The 22,131-nt window shown below is 37.9% G+C and overlaps 1 protein-coding gene across 1 annotated transcript in view; it reads right to left on the reverse strand.

The window, feature by feature from the left end:
• Positions 1–22,131, reverse strand: part of HS2ST1 (heparan sulfate 2-O-sulfotransferase 1) — a 79,581-nt gene that overhangs the window by 12,853 nt on the left and 44,597 nt on the right. Inside the window, exons 2-3 of the mRNA XM_065657614.1 lie at positions 5,879–6,117; positions 1,301–1,386 (exon numbers count right to left, since the gene is read on the reverse strand). Coding sequence (XP_065513686.1) covers positions 1,301–1,386; positions 5,879–6,117 — 325 coding nt within the window. The remainder of the gene's footprint in view (positions 1–1,300; positions 1,387–5,878; positions 6,118–22,131) is intronic.

A 22,131-nucleotide genomic window follows, 5' to 3' on the forward strand; every position in this document is an offset into this window, starting at 1 on the left:
AGAATTTAGTAATGTATAAAATAGCATTAAATTTTGCTGTTCCAAAAAGCTGTTATTCAGTTCAAGGGCTTATTAATGTTGTCTCATTTTAAAAAGGCAGAAAGGAAGTTTATGAAATTTGTTACACTTTATTTTATTGATTGATTTGCAATTAGGAATTCTTGCCTGTTTTTGTAAACTTCAAGCTTTAACTTGGTGACATTGGTAATTTTCAGTACTGCTGTAGCTTTTAGCATTTCCTAGTTTTTAATATACTGTACTGGGAATCTATGAAGCTCTCACTTCCTCTTCTCATTCTTTGTAATAAAAAGCTAGAACTAAAAATCAGTGTACATAACAGAATGAATAATTAAAAAGTGACTAAACAAAATAAATTATTCCATACAAAAGCTCATTTCATAGAAACATAAAATTACTGAGGACTGACCATTGGCAAGAGGTAAAAGCAGTGGTTACTATTGCTTGTGCAGTTGCATACACTGAGATCTGAAAATTCCACTTGCAATTTTAAACCATTTTTCACATGCTGCAAGCACAAGATGAAGCACTGCCTAGTAAGCATCTTAAGCAAAACTGACTTGCCAGTTCAAGGGGAGGTTTCACAAGACTGAGCTACCAAGGATCACCGCTTTACATCCAGAAGCAAAAATAAGACAAGAAAAGAAACACATGGAAGCAGGAATACAGATACGATCCCGAACCTTTGAAGGCACTGGGAGGATTTTTATCTCATTTTCTTTAAAATTAATTTTCAAAGTACCAGGATTTAACTCTACAAGAATTACTTCAATGCTTTTTATAGCAAGTCAAATCACTATAGGCCAGAAAACTGCTTTAAAATACAACTTTTAATATTTTTATAAAGTGTAAAGGGATACTCTGATAGAGAAGAACTACACAACTTAAGAGGCATATAGTATTACTTGTTATGTGAAATATATCTGAGAACAGGTATCTTAGCACCTCAGAATGGCAAACCAACCCTAAGGCAGAACTGCCAGTGTTCCAGAGAAAGCCCAGCTTTCCACTAACACAAGCTTGTCAAATTCAGACAAGGAACACTAAGCCTAGTATATCAGTAGTTCTGAAATGAGACTCGCCTACATTTTACCATGCAAAAAGACAAGAGAAAACTGTAACAATCAAAACCAAACATCGCTCATCATAGGAATTTCAGTGTGTGAATTTTTCAAAACGGCAACTATTGGACTGTCATCACAAGAGGGCAGTAATACCCCAGTCGGAGCCAAGCAACTTTAAAGACCACGCTACTCAACAGATAAATCCAAGGGTAACATACTTTGCAAAGTCCAAATAAGATATATGTCCGTGGTAAAATCCTGGTTTCATTTCCTTCCAGGAAGTCACATTCTTCACAAATCGGACCTGTAAAAGTGACAGCAGAAAGGGTTTCTATACAGCTGGAACACATTAAGTTTCCCCATACACAGTGTTTTCTGGTAAGTAAAATCTTACAATGCATCAGAAAAAGTCTATTTTGAATATCACCAACGAATTTGTGCCAACTAAAATAGACTTTTCTGGAAGCATATAGATGACTCATTTTAGATTATAGAACTTAATTATCAGAAACTAAACAAAAGCAGAATACAGCAATCAGAAGGGCAATTCAAGGAAAGCTACCACAAAAACATTAGCAAAACAAACATTTATATTTTTGTCAGGCCATTGTATCTGTCCTTTGAAAGGAATGTGGAATTCCCTCAGCAATAAGTAGAAATGCAAGTACACCTTTAATGGAATCATCTGATCTGTATTTAGTCCCTCAAATAAAAGTGTACTACATTTGCAAACATGTTCTTAGACATGTTTTACCGGGACATAAGAAACAAACCTAATGGTTGATTTGCTCCCCCATCTCAAAATGCAATGCATGAGTAACCCACAAATTTTATAAATGTATACAGTGTAAATTAGATCTATAGTTTACCATTCTGAATAGTTCTCTTAAGCCTAACAATTCAGCGAAACTTCCATGTTAAAGCATGAAGTAGCCCTTAAACAAGGGCTGATGAAGCAGTTATCAGCAAATTTCACAAAAACAGGAATAGCTTTACATTTCAAAGAACAAAATATGATACATGCCCTAAACCAGAAAGTATGATCAAATTAAGTAGGACATGCAAATCCTGATATAGCTTGGCTTTATTAGATGAACAGAATATTTTAACATCAAAGCATTTAACTCTGAAAGTTATTTCAAAACTAGTGAATTGGATAATAAAGAAAAGATGATAAATTTGTACTGCCCGAGCTGTCTGACAATGATATGCCATTTCTGAAGCTGAGAATTAGAAGACAGCATTCCTTGCACATCTACAATATCTTTTCTGTTATAAAGTGACATATAGATAACCAAGAAGATACTGAGGTGAGACAAGAGTAAAAAAAGGAAAATTTGAGAGCTCAAGACAACACATTAACTGTACAGTCTAATGGATTGAGAGTGTCCTGAAAAATGATATTTATTATAACTAACAGTGGAATTTAAGAGGCAAGACTGGCCTGCTGCTGTTCCTTCAAATGTGCCAAACTTGCAGTCTAGGATTTAAGAGGTTGATAACTACTTATTTCTTCAAACACTGGCTCTTGGACTCTCAGGTAAAATACATACATATTACTTCTTAATGAGAGGCAGCATTCATTTTTTCAGTGTACAAGTTTTACAGTCCGTGGCATTTCACGATTTCAACCATATATTGCACACAAAAATTGTGGCAAATCTAGATGAAAAGCACTGCACAATGCTATACAATGGTGTTTCATAAACTTAATTGGCTTTCTGTCTGCTTTTGTCCACAGCACAAACTGATGGTATATCTATGAGCCTTTGAATCCCGTTGAACTACCTTTAGTGCTACTGAAACAAACCACATTTGCATTGACTGCACCTTTCAAAGATTAACGACAGGGTATTTTCAGTGGAAAGCCTCAGCAATGAATATTTCTTTACCTGGGAAAGAAGTTTCCTAAATGCAAAGCATGTATTATCCTCCCTTCCCTCACACCCAAGCCCCAAAACGTCACAGACAGTTGATACAACTCCACAGGTAAACCAGTTATGCCACCCATCGTGTGTAGACCAGCACGTGTACTAACGTTCACATTTCAGTTATGTTTCCATGACCAAGCCAATAGACTGGGACTAGACACAGGGGAATGTTAAGTGCCAAATCCCAAGGGTCAGTTCTGTCTCAGATCCCCATGCCACCACCTGGCATCAAATCCTAGATGTTCCAGTAATAGTTAAAAAAATCCTTTATTGTCTTTGTTTTACAATGTCATTGTCTGCTACAGAAATAATTTTTATGAACACAGGGTAGATGTTCTAGCCTCTTATTAACTTTAACACCAGGGAAGCTGAGAGAAGGCTACGAAGGGTTAAAAAGACAGCTGTGGCATTGACATCTGCCTTAAGATGGACCAACAATACACTGTGCCTCTGAGAACTTAAGTTTTTAACACCTATAACTAGCCCGTAGGAAAGAGATTATTTCTACCTTCCCCCAGTTTGCAGCATTCCAAAAATCAGAATTGTTCCGGGTCACAGCCTAATGAGTCTGGATTCACACATTTGAGGGCAGGGATGAATATTGCTTGCTGCTTCATACTGTTAAATATGATCAATTTTACTTTCTTTTCAGGGCTTAGCAGATACTGGAGCTTTCAAGAGACTGAGCAAGCTTCTCCATCTGAACCCAACTGAATAAAATTTGAGGTTACTTTAAAAGTTCAGATAGACGTATATGGAATCCCTGTGAAGTTGTTTCATGGTGCTTTTATATAATAAGGTACAAAGTTGCTTCACAGCCTTTAGTAAGTGAGAAATCAGCAGAGCTTCACTGAATTAAAAAGCCAGATCAAATGTACTCTGGGGGCGTAAGATGTCCTGAAAGGTAAGTTAAACACATTCAGTTTCTAGGACGATAAGAATTTAAAACAAGTCCCAGTGAGCTGAAAGAAAAAAACCACCAACCAAACCAGCATACTTGGTCTGAGCAAAAAGCCCTGGGAAATCCGTGCATGCAAACCGAAACGATGCTGTAAGATGTCATCTCTGTCCATTTACTGCTTCCATCAATCCCGCTTCTCTGCAGCCTGAACACACATATACACACCCCCAAGAGATGGTATGGTCATTACCCTGTGGCCTGGCATCACATGGACTTTTGCATATCAAAAAAAGCCCACATTTTCACGTCATTATATTCTAGAGTTCTGTTTGTCAATTCCTGAATAGCTGACTTAAAATTAAAAATAACTGGGGGGATGACTATCACAAGCCCAGCTTGGTGAGTACACATCAGGATTTTCCGTTTGAACTACAAAAAAAGGGCTCTCAAGTAAGACTGAAGACCAACATAGTGTCCTATTAAAGGAAATCTCAGATTCAGATTTAAAGGCCAAGCATGATGGGATGACTGAATCAGAATCCCTCTGCAGGAAGGCACTGGCAGCTCAGCTATCCACATTGTCATACAAGCTAATAACTTACTGTTAGCTCTGAATCAGAGGGTCAGAACACTGGACACAGGCTAGCAGCACACCTTTGGCTGTATGCCATGAGAAACCACAAGGAAGCTCAAGGCAAGGGCAGCAATTTTGTGAGATGGTGAAAAGACAGAGTCCACCATTTCAGCCACAGTAGAGCCAGGCTACCCGCCTCGCATCAACAGGTCTGTCTCAGAAGGAAAAATACAATTGCAGCAGTGGACACTAGTTCTCACTGGGCCGTTTAAATCCAAGAGAAAAATCCTTAAATATTCAGGAGCACACAGCAGTACTTCCACTTCTAACAGAGTCGCTGCGACCTTCTACTTGTTCCACTTCTGACAGCCATTGAAACCCTCACCAGAGCAAATAAGCACTGCAGTCAGTATGAGGGTGCTATCCTCTGAGAGGCCACTGGTTTAGAATACATTTGGAAGCAAGATTATACATTTTCAGGCTGCTCTTTTGAGAAAAATGGAGAGGGAAACTGCAGGAGAAAAAAAAACAAGGAACAGAAAACAGCAAGCTGAGGGACTGAAACACTGGATAATTGTACCATGGCTTTTCTATGTTCACAACAACAGTACAGAGAACATGCTGTCATACCCTCTTTTCCAATAATATATCAAGAATACACGCTGCAAGACAGAACAGTAGTTTTGTTTTAGATGACAATTTCACCATTTAAAAAAAAAAAAAAAGCTGAATTGCGTGGGGCTAGTATGCCACCCAAGTAGCCGTAACACAGGCATACTTACGCAGACAGAAAGTATCAGTACTGAAACATGCAAGCAACAAAATCCAACCAAACAACTACTCTGATTTAATGAAAACAAGTGGTTTTGTTACAGACCACAGAGGTCAGAAATACAACATGGGCAACATGGCATGGTTTTTTTTAATCACCTGTGAGACTTGACCAGAGCTGGTCCCAAAGACAGCAGAACAGCCCTGACAGCACGGCACGGCGCCGCACTGCTCCAGGGGAAATCACCTCAGACTGTGTTTATTGCTGATGGAGATGACAGGCAAACACTGTTACACAGCCGAAAGGTAGACAGTTGGCAATATAATAAACTTTTACAGTGATAACAAAGGTAATTTCTGCCCCAGCTGTGTCCCTTCTTAGCTTTTTGTTTGAGAAACAGATACTTGCCACCTTCAGTAGCCCGGCAAAAACCTAAACCTATTATTTATTAAATAATATTAATTCTCTACAAAGAAAATACAAACACATTAGAATTCATTTATATTGAAAATGCGACATAAAAGCCAAGTCCATCAGACCATATAAGTCTGCAATAGCAAAAAACCTTTCTATCCTTTCCCCTTGTATAATAAAGACACCCCAAAAGCAGCAGCCTACCTGATCTTGCAGAGACATAACAGGATTATTTTTGGTTGTATTGATATGTAGAACATGATATTTGTTCTTTGCACAAAGATCATAGGCAATATTTGTGAAGGATGTGCTGGCAGTCTTAGGTACTCTGTTGTAAATAATCACCACATCATCTTCTTCGTCCAGTGTCACATCTTGTCGGGGGCCATCTACTGTATGACGTTGTTCTATTTCTCTGACTTCATGTCTTGCAATAGCCCTTTCTGTTAAGGATGACAAATGCAAAATTTCCATGTAAATATCACCAGTTTTGAAGTTCAAACTGTAGAATGCAAATAACCTGGTGAAAAGCAATAATTCCTCAGCAATAAAGGAAACACTTGCTGTCATATATATTTCTGACACATCTGAAGCAAAACTTGATCTATAAAATGTACAAATGATGAAAGGTGAGTTAGTCTGACGCAGAACAGGAAGACTAGAAAACAATATGTTTAGGGAACACATACTGTATTCCACAACTCACACTAATACTACTGAAAGCCATCGTCTCTAGAGAAAAGAGTCTATAATGCACTATGAAATTGGTGACATCCCTCAAATATCCCAAATAATTTCTATAAAATGCCTATTTAAAATTTATAATAGAAGGAATAACTCAAGCAATTTGGAGAATGAGTTTTCTGAAAACAGTAGAAATAGTAACACTAGAGATTCAGTCAATTAACTGTGTAGAGGCACTGGAATTCAGTTGAAACCATTGTTTTATTATTTCAACTGATACAAAGCCCAAATGTAAAGCATTACAATAAACAGGTTTGCAAAAATTCAATTAGATTTATTAACTTCAAGTTTGAGAATAGAAGAAAGAGGTGCTTATGAAACAGTTAACGTTAAGCTAAAGAGTGATCTCTGAGTATTAAAATACATCAAACACATCAAAAGGAAAGAAACATGGAAAAGCAAGCAACGAACAGGACATTTTGGCAAGGTGAGTACATTACAAATAAACCAGTTTCCCTTTTATACAAAGGGCAATACTCTGAGTAATTAAACTCTGCTTCAAGTGCTAAAAGACTATTTGGAAAATAAAACCCCACAGCATTTTATTTTTGCCGCTGATGAATATCAAGTACTTTGTGCTGATTCAGACACAGCTTTGTTCTGTTCTAGATAAGTACATACTTTAATACGATTTGTAATACAGATGTCAAAGCACCTTTTCTGATTCATTTATTGTGATATTGCCTTTAATAATGTATTCAAAGAAATCTGCATTGGCCAACAGTGCAAGCTGAAGTTGATACCTCCAGAGTCACCTGTAATTCTCTCTATGATGTTCTTACACAAGGTACAGCTCTTTCTGGATGACACACTTTTAACAGCAGCAGCTCTTGGCATTTCCTTCCCTTGCTGCCTGTAACCCACCTCCTTCTATTCTCTTTTACCACATCTCTTTAATTATAACATAAAATCACTTTTAAAGCAGAATCATTAAGCTGTGAACACCACTAGCCTGTAATTCCACATAAATTGTCTTCAACCACAAACTTCCATCTGTCTGAAATGCTTCAAAGCTTAAACTCACTCACTTTCTCATATGCTCATATCTCACACCCCATAACTAAGTTACATCAGTATGAAAATGTTTGTAGAAAATGCTTATTGAGTATATCTCAATTTTCCACATGACATCTGTTGCTCCCCACTACATCAGTCACAGTTTTTGCTCCTTCCTTTCTCATTTGCTACCTCTCCCATCACTGCTGGCAAACGTCCTATTTTGGAAACTGCCGAGGCGACAGACTCCGGTTTCATCCATCTGAAGATGGCTACAACACAAAGGCACTGGCGGCTCTGCCCGTCCTGCCAGCAACAGATTAGAGGAAGCATTTGGTAGGGGACATCGTTAACCACATGGCTGCCCAGAGCTGCATGGAGACTCAATACCACCTAGAGGGGCTGAAATGAAACAAATGTCATTTGTATTTTCTACACCAGAGCAGTAGATCTCAGCTAGACTGGAATCCAAACCGCCCAGAGCTTCAGGGCTGATGAGGCTGGCTGGGCAGAGGGAACCTTCCCCTTTTACGTGCAAGAAGTAAACATTTGTGAGACACAGACATGATTTGCAAGAGCGATGAGAAGTGTTCTTCTAACGAGGTATTTGAAGCCATGATGATTCAAGATTTGGCATGATAAGTGCACTTTAAAGGCTGCGCATAGGATATAAAAGATGTATGATTAGATGTAATTAGCAGAAAGGCTATTGCATACAATCACCTTCAGCTCTGTGTGGTGAGAGGGGAAAGCAAGAAGCCAGGCACAAGCGTGAAGCACACAGACAGTTCTAGTATCAAAGAATAAGGAGGCTTTAAATTTCAAATTAAAATTAAAACTAACCTTTATGATGAAGAACTAAAAATCACCTTTTTGAAATAACTGCAATAGTTAAAAACCAAAAGCTGAGATGAAGTGCAGGATGGAAACTGCTGAAGTGCAAGGGAAGCCAAAGCTGGTGAGAAGCAGCTGAAGCACCCGAAGGAGTCTAACCTGGTCAGCCTGTTCCACTGCAGTCTATTAATAACACAACAAGGAAAATTGCAAGTTTTGTAAAAGTCCAAGTTTTTTTCCCAGTCATGAACAGTTTGCAGTTTTTCCTGTGAAGTCAGGAAGCTTTCTTTTTACTTTCTGAAAAGTCAGTTTCATTCTTACGGTGGCACATGATTTGATCCATATGAATTCTATTTATTTATTTGGGGAGGACATCCAGTAATGGTAACATGCAACTGAGAATAGTCTTTGGGACAACAACTTCATCAAGACTTAGAGAATTTGAGGAGTTGATAGGCATTTGATTAACTACTTAATTTGTTCTTCTATAAAATGTAAAGAATCTTGGAAGCATAAGTCCTGTAATGGTTGAAAAATGAACACTGCTTATATGTTTTTAGAGTACAGTAGAAAATGCAATATATGCTTTAATGACTTTTTACATGTTGAAGATAGGGAGGAAGGAGATGCTAGGTATTTATTAAGTATATATTTTTTAATGATGACAGCCCTGCAAATTTAACTTTGATTATGAGAACTTGTTTATGTAAGGTTGGATTTTTTTTCACTGAAATAAATTAAAAAAAAAAAAATTGGGTTAGGTAATTTCTTTCCTGTCAGAGATCCTGTGGACAAAATTATATCCTACAGTCTCACTGCTTTCATTACATTCTATTTAAACTTGATTTTGTAAGAAAAACATCTAGGCAAAATTACTAAGAGACAAATGTCTCAACTGGCTTAAGACTGTCCACACTAAGTTTGACGCTAATTAACTACACCAATTTAAAAAGATAAGCAGCATTTAAGCAAGTTGTACTTTGAATAAAAGACAGATTTTCATAACAATACAATACAATACAGTATCATTTTAAGGTATAAAATATTCTGCCTCGCTTTTTTGTTACTGCCTGTTTAGGTTCACTGTAATAAATAATTACTATACAGCCAAGAAAAATGCTCTTCTGTCATCTGAGGTTGTCCTGCGCGCAAACTTTCACCAATCACAAGGACAGTTTGCACACAGGCAGTACCATACAGGATCAGCGTAATAAAGGTTGCTACACTGATTGTTTATCAGCAGATTAATTACTTGCAGAAAGTCTTCAGTTGGCAGAAGTGGCTGTTTTGTAAACAAGAGACCAAGCTTATTTTTCTCATCTATTTTTCTCCATGTTCTTCGAAATCCTCCTTTATCCCATTTCTGTAACTGTCAGCATCCTCCCATGACTTAAACTTCTTGAGCTCTCCTCTTATAGCAAGAAAACAGGAAACATCGTGACTAGCAACAAGTTGGTTTGCCAGGCAGATGCTACCAGAAAATAACATATAACAGGCAAGTTATGTCTTCTCCTTCAGCAGAAGCACTAATAGCAACACTCAATCTATATGCCACCACTGATTATGGAAAAATTCAAAACTATCTATCTTCAAGATCATTGCCCTTTCAAGTCAAATCAGTTTGTCAACAAGTTTAAAAGCTATTAACAGGAAAAGTAGCACTTGGAGAGAATTGGAAAGACAAGATTGATTGCTTAGCCGTATTTTGTTAGGATCTCAACTAATAAAATCACCTGTGAAAATGCAACAGACCCATACACACCCGTAAAAATATTTGAAAACCCAGCTGAACAATATTTACATAATTATAGAAACAAATAACTCAACTGAATAATATTTAAGTAATTATAGAAACAAATCACTTTGATAATAAGCAGTTATTTGTCTACATTCCTTGCACATTCAGACAAATGATTGTCTTAGGTAAAAGAAGTTTGTTAATGTTTACTTCAAATCCAAGTGTTAACTGCATATAAAACATTACCTTCCCAGACAAAATAGAGTGGGGCATGGATTTTAACAGCTTAAAGGTTAAAAACCCCATACATTTCAAATTCCTCACATTCATCACAAAAGCACAAGAATCTCCTGGGATTTCTTAACAAGAAACTCTATCAAAACCAAACTTTTTTCTTTCCCCTATAGCTTAGTACTTACCACTATTGATAAGGGATACATTTTGAGCCTTGCTTGCTGTCAAAGTCAGGCTAACTAAGTATCTGAGAGAACAATTCAGAGCATACTGTTCTACTTCCCCAAACTATGCTCGTTGTCCTCTATGTCTGTTTTCCTTCTGTATGTATCTACAGATACTACTTAGGCTCCCTTTTCCACATGTCTTATGTGTCTGCCACGGTTCCTTGTGAAACCTCCCACTCAGATGAGGAAAGGCTCAGTCTTCAAATACATTTTAGCTCAGTAGCCTTCAAGTGTTGCCCAACAGAAGAAAAATACGTGGATTCAAACTTCACTCACACTGACTTGACACGAAGGCACTGGACAGCTAGCACTGATAGCACCATCCCTGAGGAAACCGTTGCTGTATATCTATACTACAATAATGGATGCCTATTCAAACCAATAAGCAGGTTTCTTCCAGCTGGGAACAAAACTGAAACCAGCTGACTTGGTGTCTCAGCCCTCTTGCCACTGTGCTCCCAGGCCAATTAGGCAAGCAGCTGGTAGCCTGAGGCACTGAGCAGCATTCAGGCTGTTTCCCTCCCCAAAAGCTGCATTAAACACATGATTGGCCTAAATCCTGAGGTGGAGCAGGACCAAAAACCTACTTGCTATTGACTCCATTCTCCTCTAATAAAGAATGAAACTGAACTGCTGCTTAAAAATGAACCATAATTATGTTGCAAAGCTAATATCCTGATTCATTTTCAAATTACATACACCCACCATATACACGTAGCCCTGATCCTTCACTGAAATGCAGCCTCCTCGGGGAGCTGTTTAGCAGCATACTACTTAGAAGCAGAGCAGTGCTGCTCTACGTGGACTTCAATACTTCAGGGATGGAGAGGAGAGGAAGAATCAATGGTGCTATGACAATTTATGGACATGGAGGATTTCTGTCACTATAACCAATTAAAACTGCAAGAAAAACATAGACTGAATTAATAACAAATGCCTAAAGTTAAATTTGTTCAAGGTATCGGTATTAACATACCAACTCTTTCAAAGACCTTTAAGACCAACTCTATCCTGCTTTAGTTTTAAGTCTTATTAACAACAGAACCACTACATTGGCTCTCTAGCAACTTCATGACTTAAATACCAACATGTATGTTAGGTAAGCCTTTGGTTTTTCCTACAAGTATTCCATGAAGCCTGCTGTCTCTATTTTGGTGATTAATGAATGTTTCCTACTCTCAAAGGCAGTTCTGGGTGAGCCATTTTGGGGGGGTGTCAGTAAGGCACAGCAAACCCCACCTTCCTGTGTCAGTACCTACAGTGCTCTTAAAACCAGTCCAGGGGACTTCAGATCTCCTCAAGTGTGACTCCTTACGCCATCTCCAAGTGACCATCCTTAAAAATCGTAATGAACTATTCCTTTTCCCCAACAGCATACGTAAATATATATGTTACAATCCACATTAAGAAACACGGAAAGCAAAATGCTGACTATTTCACAGAAGTACAAACCACTAGTATTGCAACATCTCTATTTATCAGAGCTGAGTGACTTTCCACTGGTAAAGCAAATAAAACTTCAGTGTGAAACATACAACACAGGCACACGTACCTTCATACCGAATTATTAAGAAAAAATAATAAAAGGAAGAAACAAACCCGCAATTTCAGTTAAGCGTTTTCAGTCCCCAGTGACCCCCGGCAGCAGGGGACACGGGCAGTCCAGCAGCAGATCCTGCCCTGGGACAGAGGCCGGGCGGTTGGGCTGCGGTCCTGCCTCCCCCACGCTGCTGGCCAGCACTACACACCTTCAGAAATTTTGGTTAACAAAGACACCATTCGAGGAACCACGCTTATGGAAATCACTGCTAATGCCATATGTAATAGCCATAATTTATTCTAGTTAAAAAGAAAAACTTGGACATTTTGCTTTCTTCTCTTCTTAGATATTTATCTGTGCAGCTCATAACAACTTATCTAATTAAAAATGTTTTAACCCTTAGGATATCTTAGCTATTTTCATTTTAGACAAAAGAGACTGTTGGTCTCATTTTTAAATCTAGCTATCTTTAGTCAGCCTACGAAACATCTACTAAAAACTGCAATTTAATGTTTGTCTTCAAAAGGTCAAATTCCAGGACAGCCTCAGCACACGTGTGCTCTGAGTCCAGTTCTGACCCACGGCAAGTGATGATCATGTGCAAAGCATGTACAGGGATGGAAACAGAGCACAAAACTTAAAACAATACCAGAAATGTTATTTTAAGTTTCTTCAGTCAGCTGAAAAACACCCCATCTTTTCCTTCCACTTCTAAAAATTCAGTTGCCTTATTGCCAAGAGATGACTTTTAGAAGTTTCATTCCATTCAAGCTTTTTTTTGCACCCCCCCCCCCAGTAAGGCATGAAAAGAAACAGGTATAAAAGATCTTCTGTAATAAAACCCAGTAGTGCAGTGAACAATTAAAAAGTCACTAGCATTGCCAGAACATTTTCTTTAATAGTGGTCAATGCGCTTTCAGAAGAGAAGGAAAAAGAACAGTCCAGACAGAACAGAATTGTTTTCAAATGCCAAACTTTAAGCTCCAACAAATGCACACTGGAACTAGTTAAGAGCAAAAATAACCCCCCAAAACCCCCAGCCCAGGCCAGCAAGGAGGCACCTCCAGCTAGGCACTGAGATCATTAACTAAATCTAATGCAGCAGCTGTCTGAAAATTAGAAGTAGTGATGCTGAAAAACCTGCTACAGCTCCATTAGCATTTGATACTCGTCATTTAATTTCAAGATAGCATTTTTACTAGGGCTTTATTTTGAACACATAAGTAGAAGCATATTGATTAGTGTGTGATATTGTTAAGGATTTGATATTAAACTAAAAAAAAGAAATAAAAATGCCTACCCAACAGTAAAATCATTATCTCACATAAACATCCAGGCTGGTTTTAACATCAGAGCCTGAATTCCTCATTTTTCTGCAGAACTTTTTAGTCAACTACATTTGGAAGGAACAGACTATTTAAAGATTGAGCCCTGACCAAGTATTTCCTCTTGTTTAAAAAACACCACCACCACCACCACCACACTACAATTAACATATCGCCTTACACATTTTTCTTCCTGCATTCTGTTGGGCAGAATATTTTACTGGAAGGCTGTGTTGTAGCCCTTTTTTGATACAAGACCAGACGTACTATGTATGTACACAGAGCCAGTCTGTGTTTTAGTTACATGCTACATAGGACAGGTAAGGGTTGACATCTCCAGTTGCCCCAGGAAGGGCAAAGCTAAACAGAACCCCTTGAATAGTCACAGGTCAGATGAATCGCATTTATAGATCAAAGCTTTGGTACTCCAACAAGCATGGTTACTCTCAGGAAAAATATGGCCTATAGCAGACATCTTGTGTAATAACATCCAATAAAACAGAAAAAAAAGGAGGTTTAATTCCAAACATTAAATTTTGAAAAACTTGTAAATGTTTGAAAAGGTGCATACTAAAAACACATGCTCAGCTGTAACTGTAGCATCACTACCATGACTCCTGAGTAGTGCAAATAATACTAATTACAAAGTTACATAAAAATTTACAGAAACATTTTAGGCAACATGGTGTAGTAGTAAGATTAAAAAAATAAGCATATGTCAAACAGCTCCAGAAACTCTCCAACTTCAGACTGAACTGTTTTGCTTGACAGAAGTGTTGAATTCAAATTAATGAATTAGCATGAGAGCAAACAAAATAGACACCACGCATCTTTTCTCCTCCTAGTCACTTGCAATTTCAGATTTCTTTAGGACAAGGAAACTTGAATAACAGATAGCTGTAAAGAGAAGGATGTAATCACACAGGGAAAACGTTTGTGGCTTTTCAGAACCCCCAAACTGTCAGTAAACTGTTATGAAGCACTGTGACTATGATAATGGCAACAAAAAATATTTGCAAATCACGGATTTGTTCTCTAAATAATAAACCACAGCCGAGTATGTTAATAACAGGGCTTGCTCTTATTTATAGTGCCTTAATATTGTAATTCAGGTCTTCAGTGCTAGCAAGAAAAGTTAATGGAACTGTTTTATACACGGATACAGCTGTCACAAGCGGTTCACTATACAAATGTGCATGTCACTCCTTCAAGCAAAATCCAATTCAAATAATGAAAGAAACCAAGATCAATATAGATCATCTGACTCCATTTAGTAAGGCAGCCTGGAGACTGTTTTGTTATTTCATACAAGCTTTCTCCAGACATACAATCATTTACTTTTTCCTAAAAGGGTACTGGCTAACATAAAAGCAAAAAGGATCACTAAACTGTTAAAATCATGGAAAGACCTGTATGTATGGACAATGCCGCATGACAGTAAGTCACTGCAACAATTAATAAAACTAAGTGGTAAAATATACTGTTATTTCCGATATATTACACTTATTCCCCAGCTTGTCTTCACACTTCTTGGCTAAACTAACTGACCTGGAAAACAAACTATTGCCATAGTAGCACCCACGCCCAAAAAGAAAACAGCAAAGAGCGTTGCCTTCTGATCAGAATGGCAAATGACGAGTTGAAGGTAGAAGATTTAAGTATTTTATTAGGAATCCTAGGAAGTTAGACTACCAAGAATAAGCTTGTAGTAACTCTGTGTTGGACCAACAGATACAGCATGATATTTGCTTAATTAACATCAGCTGTGTACAGACTAAGCATTTACAGTGCTAAACATGATTTCTAACCTTAATGTTGTTATAGGAGTTTGTGTAAAGTCCTTTGAAAAAACAGAAATGAGACTGCATGCTGAATGAACCCCACTGTTGTTAAGTCATGACAGAATTAATTTTTATTACATTTTTAAAATACTGACTAGATAAGGTCTTGATTATATTTTTGTTTTCTTTGTGAAAACCATTTATCTTGCTCTTAGCTTCATTTTAAGAACTTAGATTTCATTGTATATGCTGGTTATTTTATATACAAACCAAAAGTATGTATTATTTTTCAAAAAAACCCCTGCAAATTGTTAACTGAGAGATTTGTTACCTCACGTAGCTTAAATATCAACATATACGAAAAAAATACTGCCTTATCTTTTATTCCAATCTTAGGCCTGAAGCCTAAAGACCTCATCTGAGACAGAGATGAAAAAGATGAGCATGAATAAAGATAAGCTCTAACAACACACAGACCACTCAAAAATTACATTTCAGGAACCTCAAAGCCATTTTAAGTAAATGAAAATAAAAGAAGAACTCTTTTTTAAAATTAAATGTTAGAACTACAGTGAACACTAAATTAAATAGTTTTAAAACTACCTCTGGAAAACTCTTCTGGCTATATCCTGCACTTCTTCACAGCTGGGGGCCCAAGCCACACTCAGGCAGAACTAGGAGAAACAAAGACATGCAGCATCGACCTGGTTCCTTTCTGAAGAAAACAGTCACCTGCTTTAAAGGCAGCCCTTTCGCTCTGATTTTCAGAAGATTAAAAGGAGCAGTGGCCCAGCAGACTCAAGTAGTCAGCAGAGGGGAATATTACAAAGGAAAGCTTGAAAGTCCTTGCAACGTTTACCCTCCCTGGTCCTAACCCTGGAGCTCAGTTGGGCGTTTATGACAGAAGCCTCGATGAAATTCCCGGGATTAATTTGAAATCATGCATTAGGGAGCACTTGCGGCACAGCCGGCCAGCTAATGCAGACCTTCCACGTTCATTCTCTCCATGCTAAGAAACACTGGCAGTCACGCTCATTTCCAACACACTTGCATACCAACAGCACTACTGTAACAACTCTTTGCAGCAGACGTTGATCAGCAAAACCCAAACTGCACAAACAAGCGCTTCATCTAGTTTCATGTCAGTGAGCTGCAGAGCTCCCTGGCCTTGGTAAAAACAGAAACAGTGCAGGACTGGTGAGGTGTGCTGTACAGTGCTTTTGTACGAAAAACTTCCCACTGACTGCAGAGCCAGCTGCTCGCTGAAAGCCTCTGGGTGTTAATCCTGATTTCGACAGGATTAAGCTTTTTAATTAAAAAGAAATCTTTTCATACATGCATGAGAAATATTTTGTTCTTGCCCCAAATCAGTCCTTCTTTGATCAAGGACGACTATTTGATGAAAATTTGGCCAGAACAAAAGAGCAAGCAATTCCCTCATTGTATCTTAGGTAGGTGTTGCAAAAAGCTAAAAACAACTCCAGCCCCTTACTCAGACCTTTGGTCCCACAGCAGTAAGGGATACAACAGATTTGTACTCATCAATGTCTAACAACCCTACCTGACTAAAATACACCATAATTATTCATTATCAGAAGGTACATCATCACTGAACATACTAAAGTCAGAACTGCAAAAAACTATGCTAGATAATGCAATGCCACTAAAATAAATGTCAAAAAGAATTCCTACGGGTATCCCCCAGTAAGACCAGAGAAAGGAAGAAGCCAGATTCTCTTTTTAGTATTTCAAATTCATTAAAACATTCATTTTGTGAAGGCTCCTGGAACAATGAGGAAGTTAATTTAGCTTTACATATCATTGTGTTGTTAGCTGATGTAGAACTGCACACTATGTAAAGAGCTGACTTGTCTTGAACAAAAAAACCAACCAAACAAAAAACCCCTCAACCAACTCCCCCTCCCCAAACCCCAAACCAACCAACCAACCCACTCCAAACAGAAACAAAAAAACCCAACCAACCAATAACCAAAACCAAACCAACCACCACGAACACCCACATATTTGGTCAGATTATCTTTTGCAGACATTAAGTCTTTAAATTGTCAGACTTTATTTTATACAAGCAAAGTAATCTGCTTCCAACAATAGTCAATAGCCTAAAATCTAGCATTAACCCATTTCTTATATGGCTGAAACCTGTAGATCTCTGTAAGGGAATAATCCTTTTGTTGTCATTCACAGTGAAAGCATTTTGAACTGTCAATACTGAGCCACTTAAGATATTTTAACTTGATTTTACAGAATATATTCTATGCTCAACACAGATAAGAGCATCAATGCTGAAACTATGTTTTGAAGCTAAAATTTGCTGAAACTTCATGGTCCATGTTCCCAAAGAAAGATGGTGTATGACACCGAGAACTATGCGCTCTGGCCAGAGATGCAGGTATTGGTCTCAGCTTTCCCCAGAGCAGCTGTATGGCTCTAATACTCCCTTTCGATCCAATATTAAAGCTACTGCAGTCATCTAAAGCAAGCTTTTACTCTCTGTTCTTCACATCTCCATACATGACCCCCCAATTTCCTGAGTTGCTTTTGGTTTAAGTCTCCAGTGACCACAGATGGTTTCCATATATGTAATTTAAATTTGCTGTGCTGTTGCATTAAGTCACCATCCTCAATTTCCATTAATCTCAATTACTATTTTTGTGTATATGAACAATAAGGTTGAAAAGTTCATTTTTTTGTTAACAAGCTGTAACCATGTAAAGATATATATATATATATATATGTATGTATGTATGTATGTATGTATATAAATATCTGTTGGTACTCCAAATAAAGCATGTATGGAAAAACACACAAGTCTTCCTTTTTGCTATATGAAGTGGAAGTTACTTCTTTGGAGTATTAAGTCAGAAAGACATTTTAATCCAAGCCATTACTCTGGGGAGGGTGGGACTATTATACATTTCTGTGGGAGGATACACCAATTGATACAGGTTTTTGTAAGAAATAGCTTATTTATCTGAGATACTTCAAAGCAAAAAAATACCACCGGTGAATTCTGTTTCCAGGGAGATGACATATTACCTTCCAGAAACGTGTCACACACTCAATTCTTCAGACTGAGTGAGCAGAGGAAAACACGAAAAGGACTTCTTTACCGGGACACAGACTCTCTGGCAACATGGTTACATAAGGAAAAGAATAATATAACACAGCATAACATAACCATAATATTAGACAGAACTTTGACTCACGATCCTCAGTAAATTCAGTTGTAGTGATTTAGAGATGGAACTACCCAGGTACCAACAGCTCTGAAGACATCATATCATGGTAGGAACAATTCAGACACAAGTTTGGGCAGAAAAGAGGGGGAAAAGCCAAGAGGCAATAGTCCTTTCTAGTACCACGTGGTTCAAGGTGAGCTCCAGGGTAAGTAAATAATAGTCAGAATGTGCATACTCCCACCCTTCATCTCCACAGGCACCGCTCCAGGTCCGCCCCGTCGACAATTCAGGTCAAGTTTTAAGGTTATGCTCATCTCTCCATGCTCTTTTCTCTTCACTAGACTTTTCTTAAAGGAAGCAACAACATCGTCTCTTCTAAAAAGGAATTACAAAGGAATCAAGCAGCTGTGTGGGGGAAAAAGAATGAAAACTCCCCCCACAAGGAGTTCTATAAATTGGTACTTAGAAATAAATAATAGACAAACTTATACTGCTTGGTAACAAATAATTTAGCAGTACAGTACACCCGTTACAGAATGGCATCTGCAAACCAGTCTCCTTCAATTGCATTATCTCATGTTTTCTTAAATCTTTCTGGTTTTTGCCATGTCTTCTTCCTGGGAACCTTTGAGATATCTGCAGTGTCTCCTCATACACTCCTGGCACCCTGCTAATAATCACACGCCTCTGCTCACGATTCCTCATGAATCATTTAGGCTTATCATGACCTGTTAGCATACAGGGCCGATCACATTTCTGCCGCCTCCTTGGAAGGCTGGTGTTAATGCACTTCTAAATCCTGACATCTACAAACACTTTTTAAAGACATACACAAAAGTCACATTGCTACTGCACATTTTTTAAGTGCAAAGTCACTTGGCTTTTTTTTTTTTTTTGCAATACACCATTTATCTTTCAAAAGGAAGAAAGACTTTGACTTCGTGTAAGTTGTAATCACAAACCTCTCTTGCTCATACTAAAATAACTTCTTAAGTCTTATTACTTTTATGTTCCCAGATAAAAGTAACTTCTCTTAGTTTCTGAACAGCCTCTCCTCAAGTATTTTCACATCTGACACATAGTTCATACAATGCTATTTTCTCAGGAAGGAGCGGATATCATGGGCTGCCATCAATTTGCAGGATTAAAATTGACTTGGGGTAAAAATTCTCACTATGTTTCAAACATCACCATGTCAATGAGAAAATGGGTCACTTTTCATCAAAAGAAAATTCTGTATCGAAATTGTTATAGATCAGGACCTCACATCTCTGTACGCTACTAGCCTATGGCCAACTGAGAAGATAAGAGAACTCTCCAGCAAGATACAGAGCTGTGTTTCAGTACATATGTATATGTACTTTTTTCAGCAAAATTATGTTAAATTTAAGAGAGGTTATTCTGTCAAAGTGGCCTCCCTCTATGTTGCCATTGATAATTTGATTAAACCAGTAGCTGTTTCTTCCAGAGAATATAGAAAAGGCCCTCACTCTGTAGCAAGCCTGCAAATTCAACAGGTAGCAGAAATTTCACTCAACTTTATACATGCCACGCAAAAAATATCTGGAACTTCAGTAATTTTTGTATGCCTCATAAGCTGTTTTTAACCTGTTCTTCAGCTGAGGTAGAATTTCTGCAATATATTAAATTCTAAACACTATATTTACAAATGTACATAGTAAGGTTTATTTCAAAATATAACCTGTTTCCAAATGGCAGATTCCTGTTGAACAGAAAACACTGAGCTGCTACAGCTCTGTTCTGGTTTTGTGTCTTCCAACTGCTCAGAGTGGGAAAAAAGTTGTTTTAAGTGTTGTGGGGTTTTGTTTTTGTTTTTAAATCATGGCTCTCAACATCTTTGAAGCAAAGGAGCTTCATGCTGCTTCTCTCTGAGGAGGAAAACATGACTCTGCATCAGAACACAACAGACGCCTCTCCTGACATCAGAGGAAAGATGTCACAAGCCGCTGTGATGTGACTGGCAATGGGGTAATTGACAGCAGCTGAATGGCGCTGTCTGGCCCAACAGAGCCAGGGGAGTCAGAGTAGCTGTCTCTGCACATCTGTCGTGGATACAAGCATTGAGAACAATCCCTGCTTTCAGCCCAGATACCAACTCATTCAGTAGAATCATCAAAAAAAGCGCAGTTGAATCCAATGGCTTTCATATTAGAAAATGCTAGATCCATACTCCCTCATGACTACATACATGAATAGTTCCAAGTTCTGAACTTCAGATGGATTACTGCCTCCTCTGCAAAGGGTCGCCCTGTGCAAAGCGCACAGCCACAGGAAACAAACCACAGGCAATTAGCTTCTCTGCAGAGAACAGTTTTGAATTGACAACAACTGAGCTGCGAACTCCACAAAAATCCACAGTCATGCCATTAAAATGTCTGCAACAAACTGCCTTGGTGAAAGGAAATCCAATATGGATACAAACCACATTTCTTTTTAGGAAGTGAGAGCTCTTTATAATCATTATTGAGGCTATTGAAAAGCTGAGCCCCACTGGTGGGAGCACAGCTCTCCTGCCCAGAGGCACTGCCAGCCCCAGGTGGGAGTCCCAGCCAGCATCCGGCTCCTTTAACACACAATACTGATGTTCCTAAGTTAGCCCTAAACTGATAAAACAATTTTCATGTTAATTTTATTATTTAGATTACCATTAAATGTGCAAGATGGAAACTCCCAGGCAGTAAAGATATTTAAAGGCAACTTGACTGCAAAGCTTATAAAGCAAAGCAATAATTTACCATTTATCATAGAATCATGGACTAGTTTGGGCTGGAAGGGGCCTTTAAAGGTCATCGAGTCCAACCCCCCTGCAATGATCTACAGTCAGTTGTACAAAAATCAAGAGCGACATGTGATGAAGAGCATGAACAACACAGGTAAGGTTTTTTTATTTGCTTTCTTGTGCCCCCACCATACAGATGCACCTGGTTCCCATTACTGAGCCTTTCCTCCCAGCTGTGAAGGATGGAAACTTTGATTTTAAAACATATGCTAACATACATCTTTCAAGAGCTAGTGTTTTAACAGTTTTATCAATTACTCTAAATACTTGAGGAATTCACCTGAGTTGTCAAAATTAAAATGATACCTGTTACCATAAATGCTCTTTAATCTAGTCCTCACTAGCTGGGAAATACACCGCAGAGATCATAAAACTTAGCTACTAAGCAACATTTCGGGAACAGTTTTCTGTTTCTGCTGCCTACTTTTTCTTTCCCTCTGAATCTAAGGGTGCATTTTACTTTCTTATTTTACTGTGGTAGTACAACTATTCAAACTTTTATTTTAAAAAATACTGGCACTAGGAAAATAAGGCACTGAGTTAATTAGTAGAAATTTTTGCATCAAGGAAACTGTCTTTAAAATTAGTTACTTTTCTTCAAAATTAAATGAAGCACTCATTAAAAAAATTAGTATGTACAACAATCACTTGAAAGCCTATCTCCTGCTATAGAACATTTCTATTGGGCAGCAATCTGGACTGCATTATAAAACACTATTATACATGAACAGATGGAAATCATAAAATGATATTTAGCTACAGATTTCCTGTCAGAAACTTATATAAAAAGAAGGGGGGGAAATATGCTCAACATTTTCCATTAGCCAACATCAAATCGCTGGGAAAAAAAAAAATCAGAGGAATCCATATAATGCCTATGACACAGCAACCTATTTTTAATCCATATTTTTTCAAGTCCCTTGCATATAAGATGAGCATAAATAAGACTATGTTTTCACCTTTAAGCACACAATACGGGATCAAAGCAAATTAACTACCCAAAGAACACACATTAAAATGCATTTCAGTGACAGTCAA

Source organism: Caloenas nicobarica, chromosome Z (assembly GCF_036013445.1).
Source record: "Caloenas nicobarica isolate bCalNic1 chromosome Z, bCalNic1.hap1, whole genome shotgun sequence".
Lineage (NCBI taxonomy): Eukaryota > Metazoa > Chordata > Aves > Columbiformes > Columbidae > Caloenas > Caloenas nicobarica.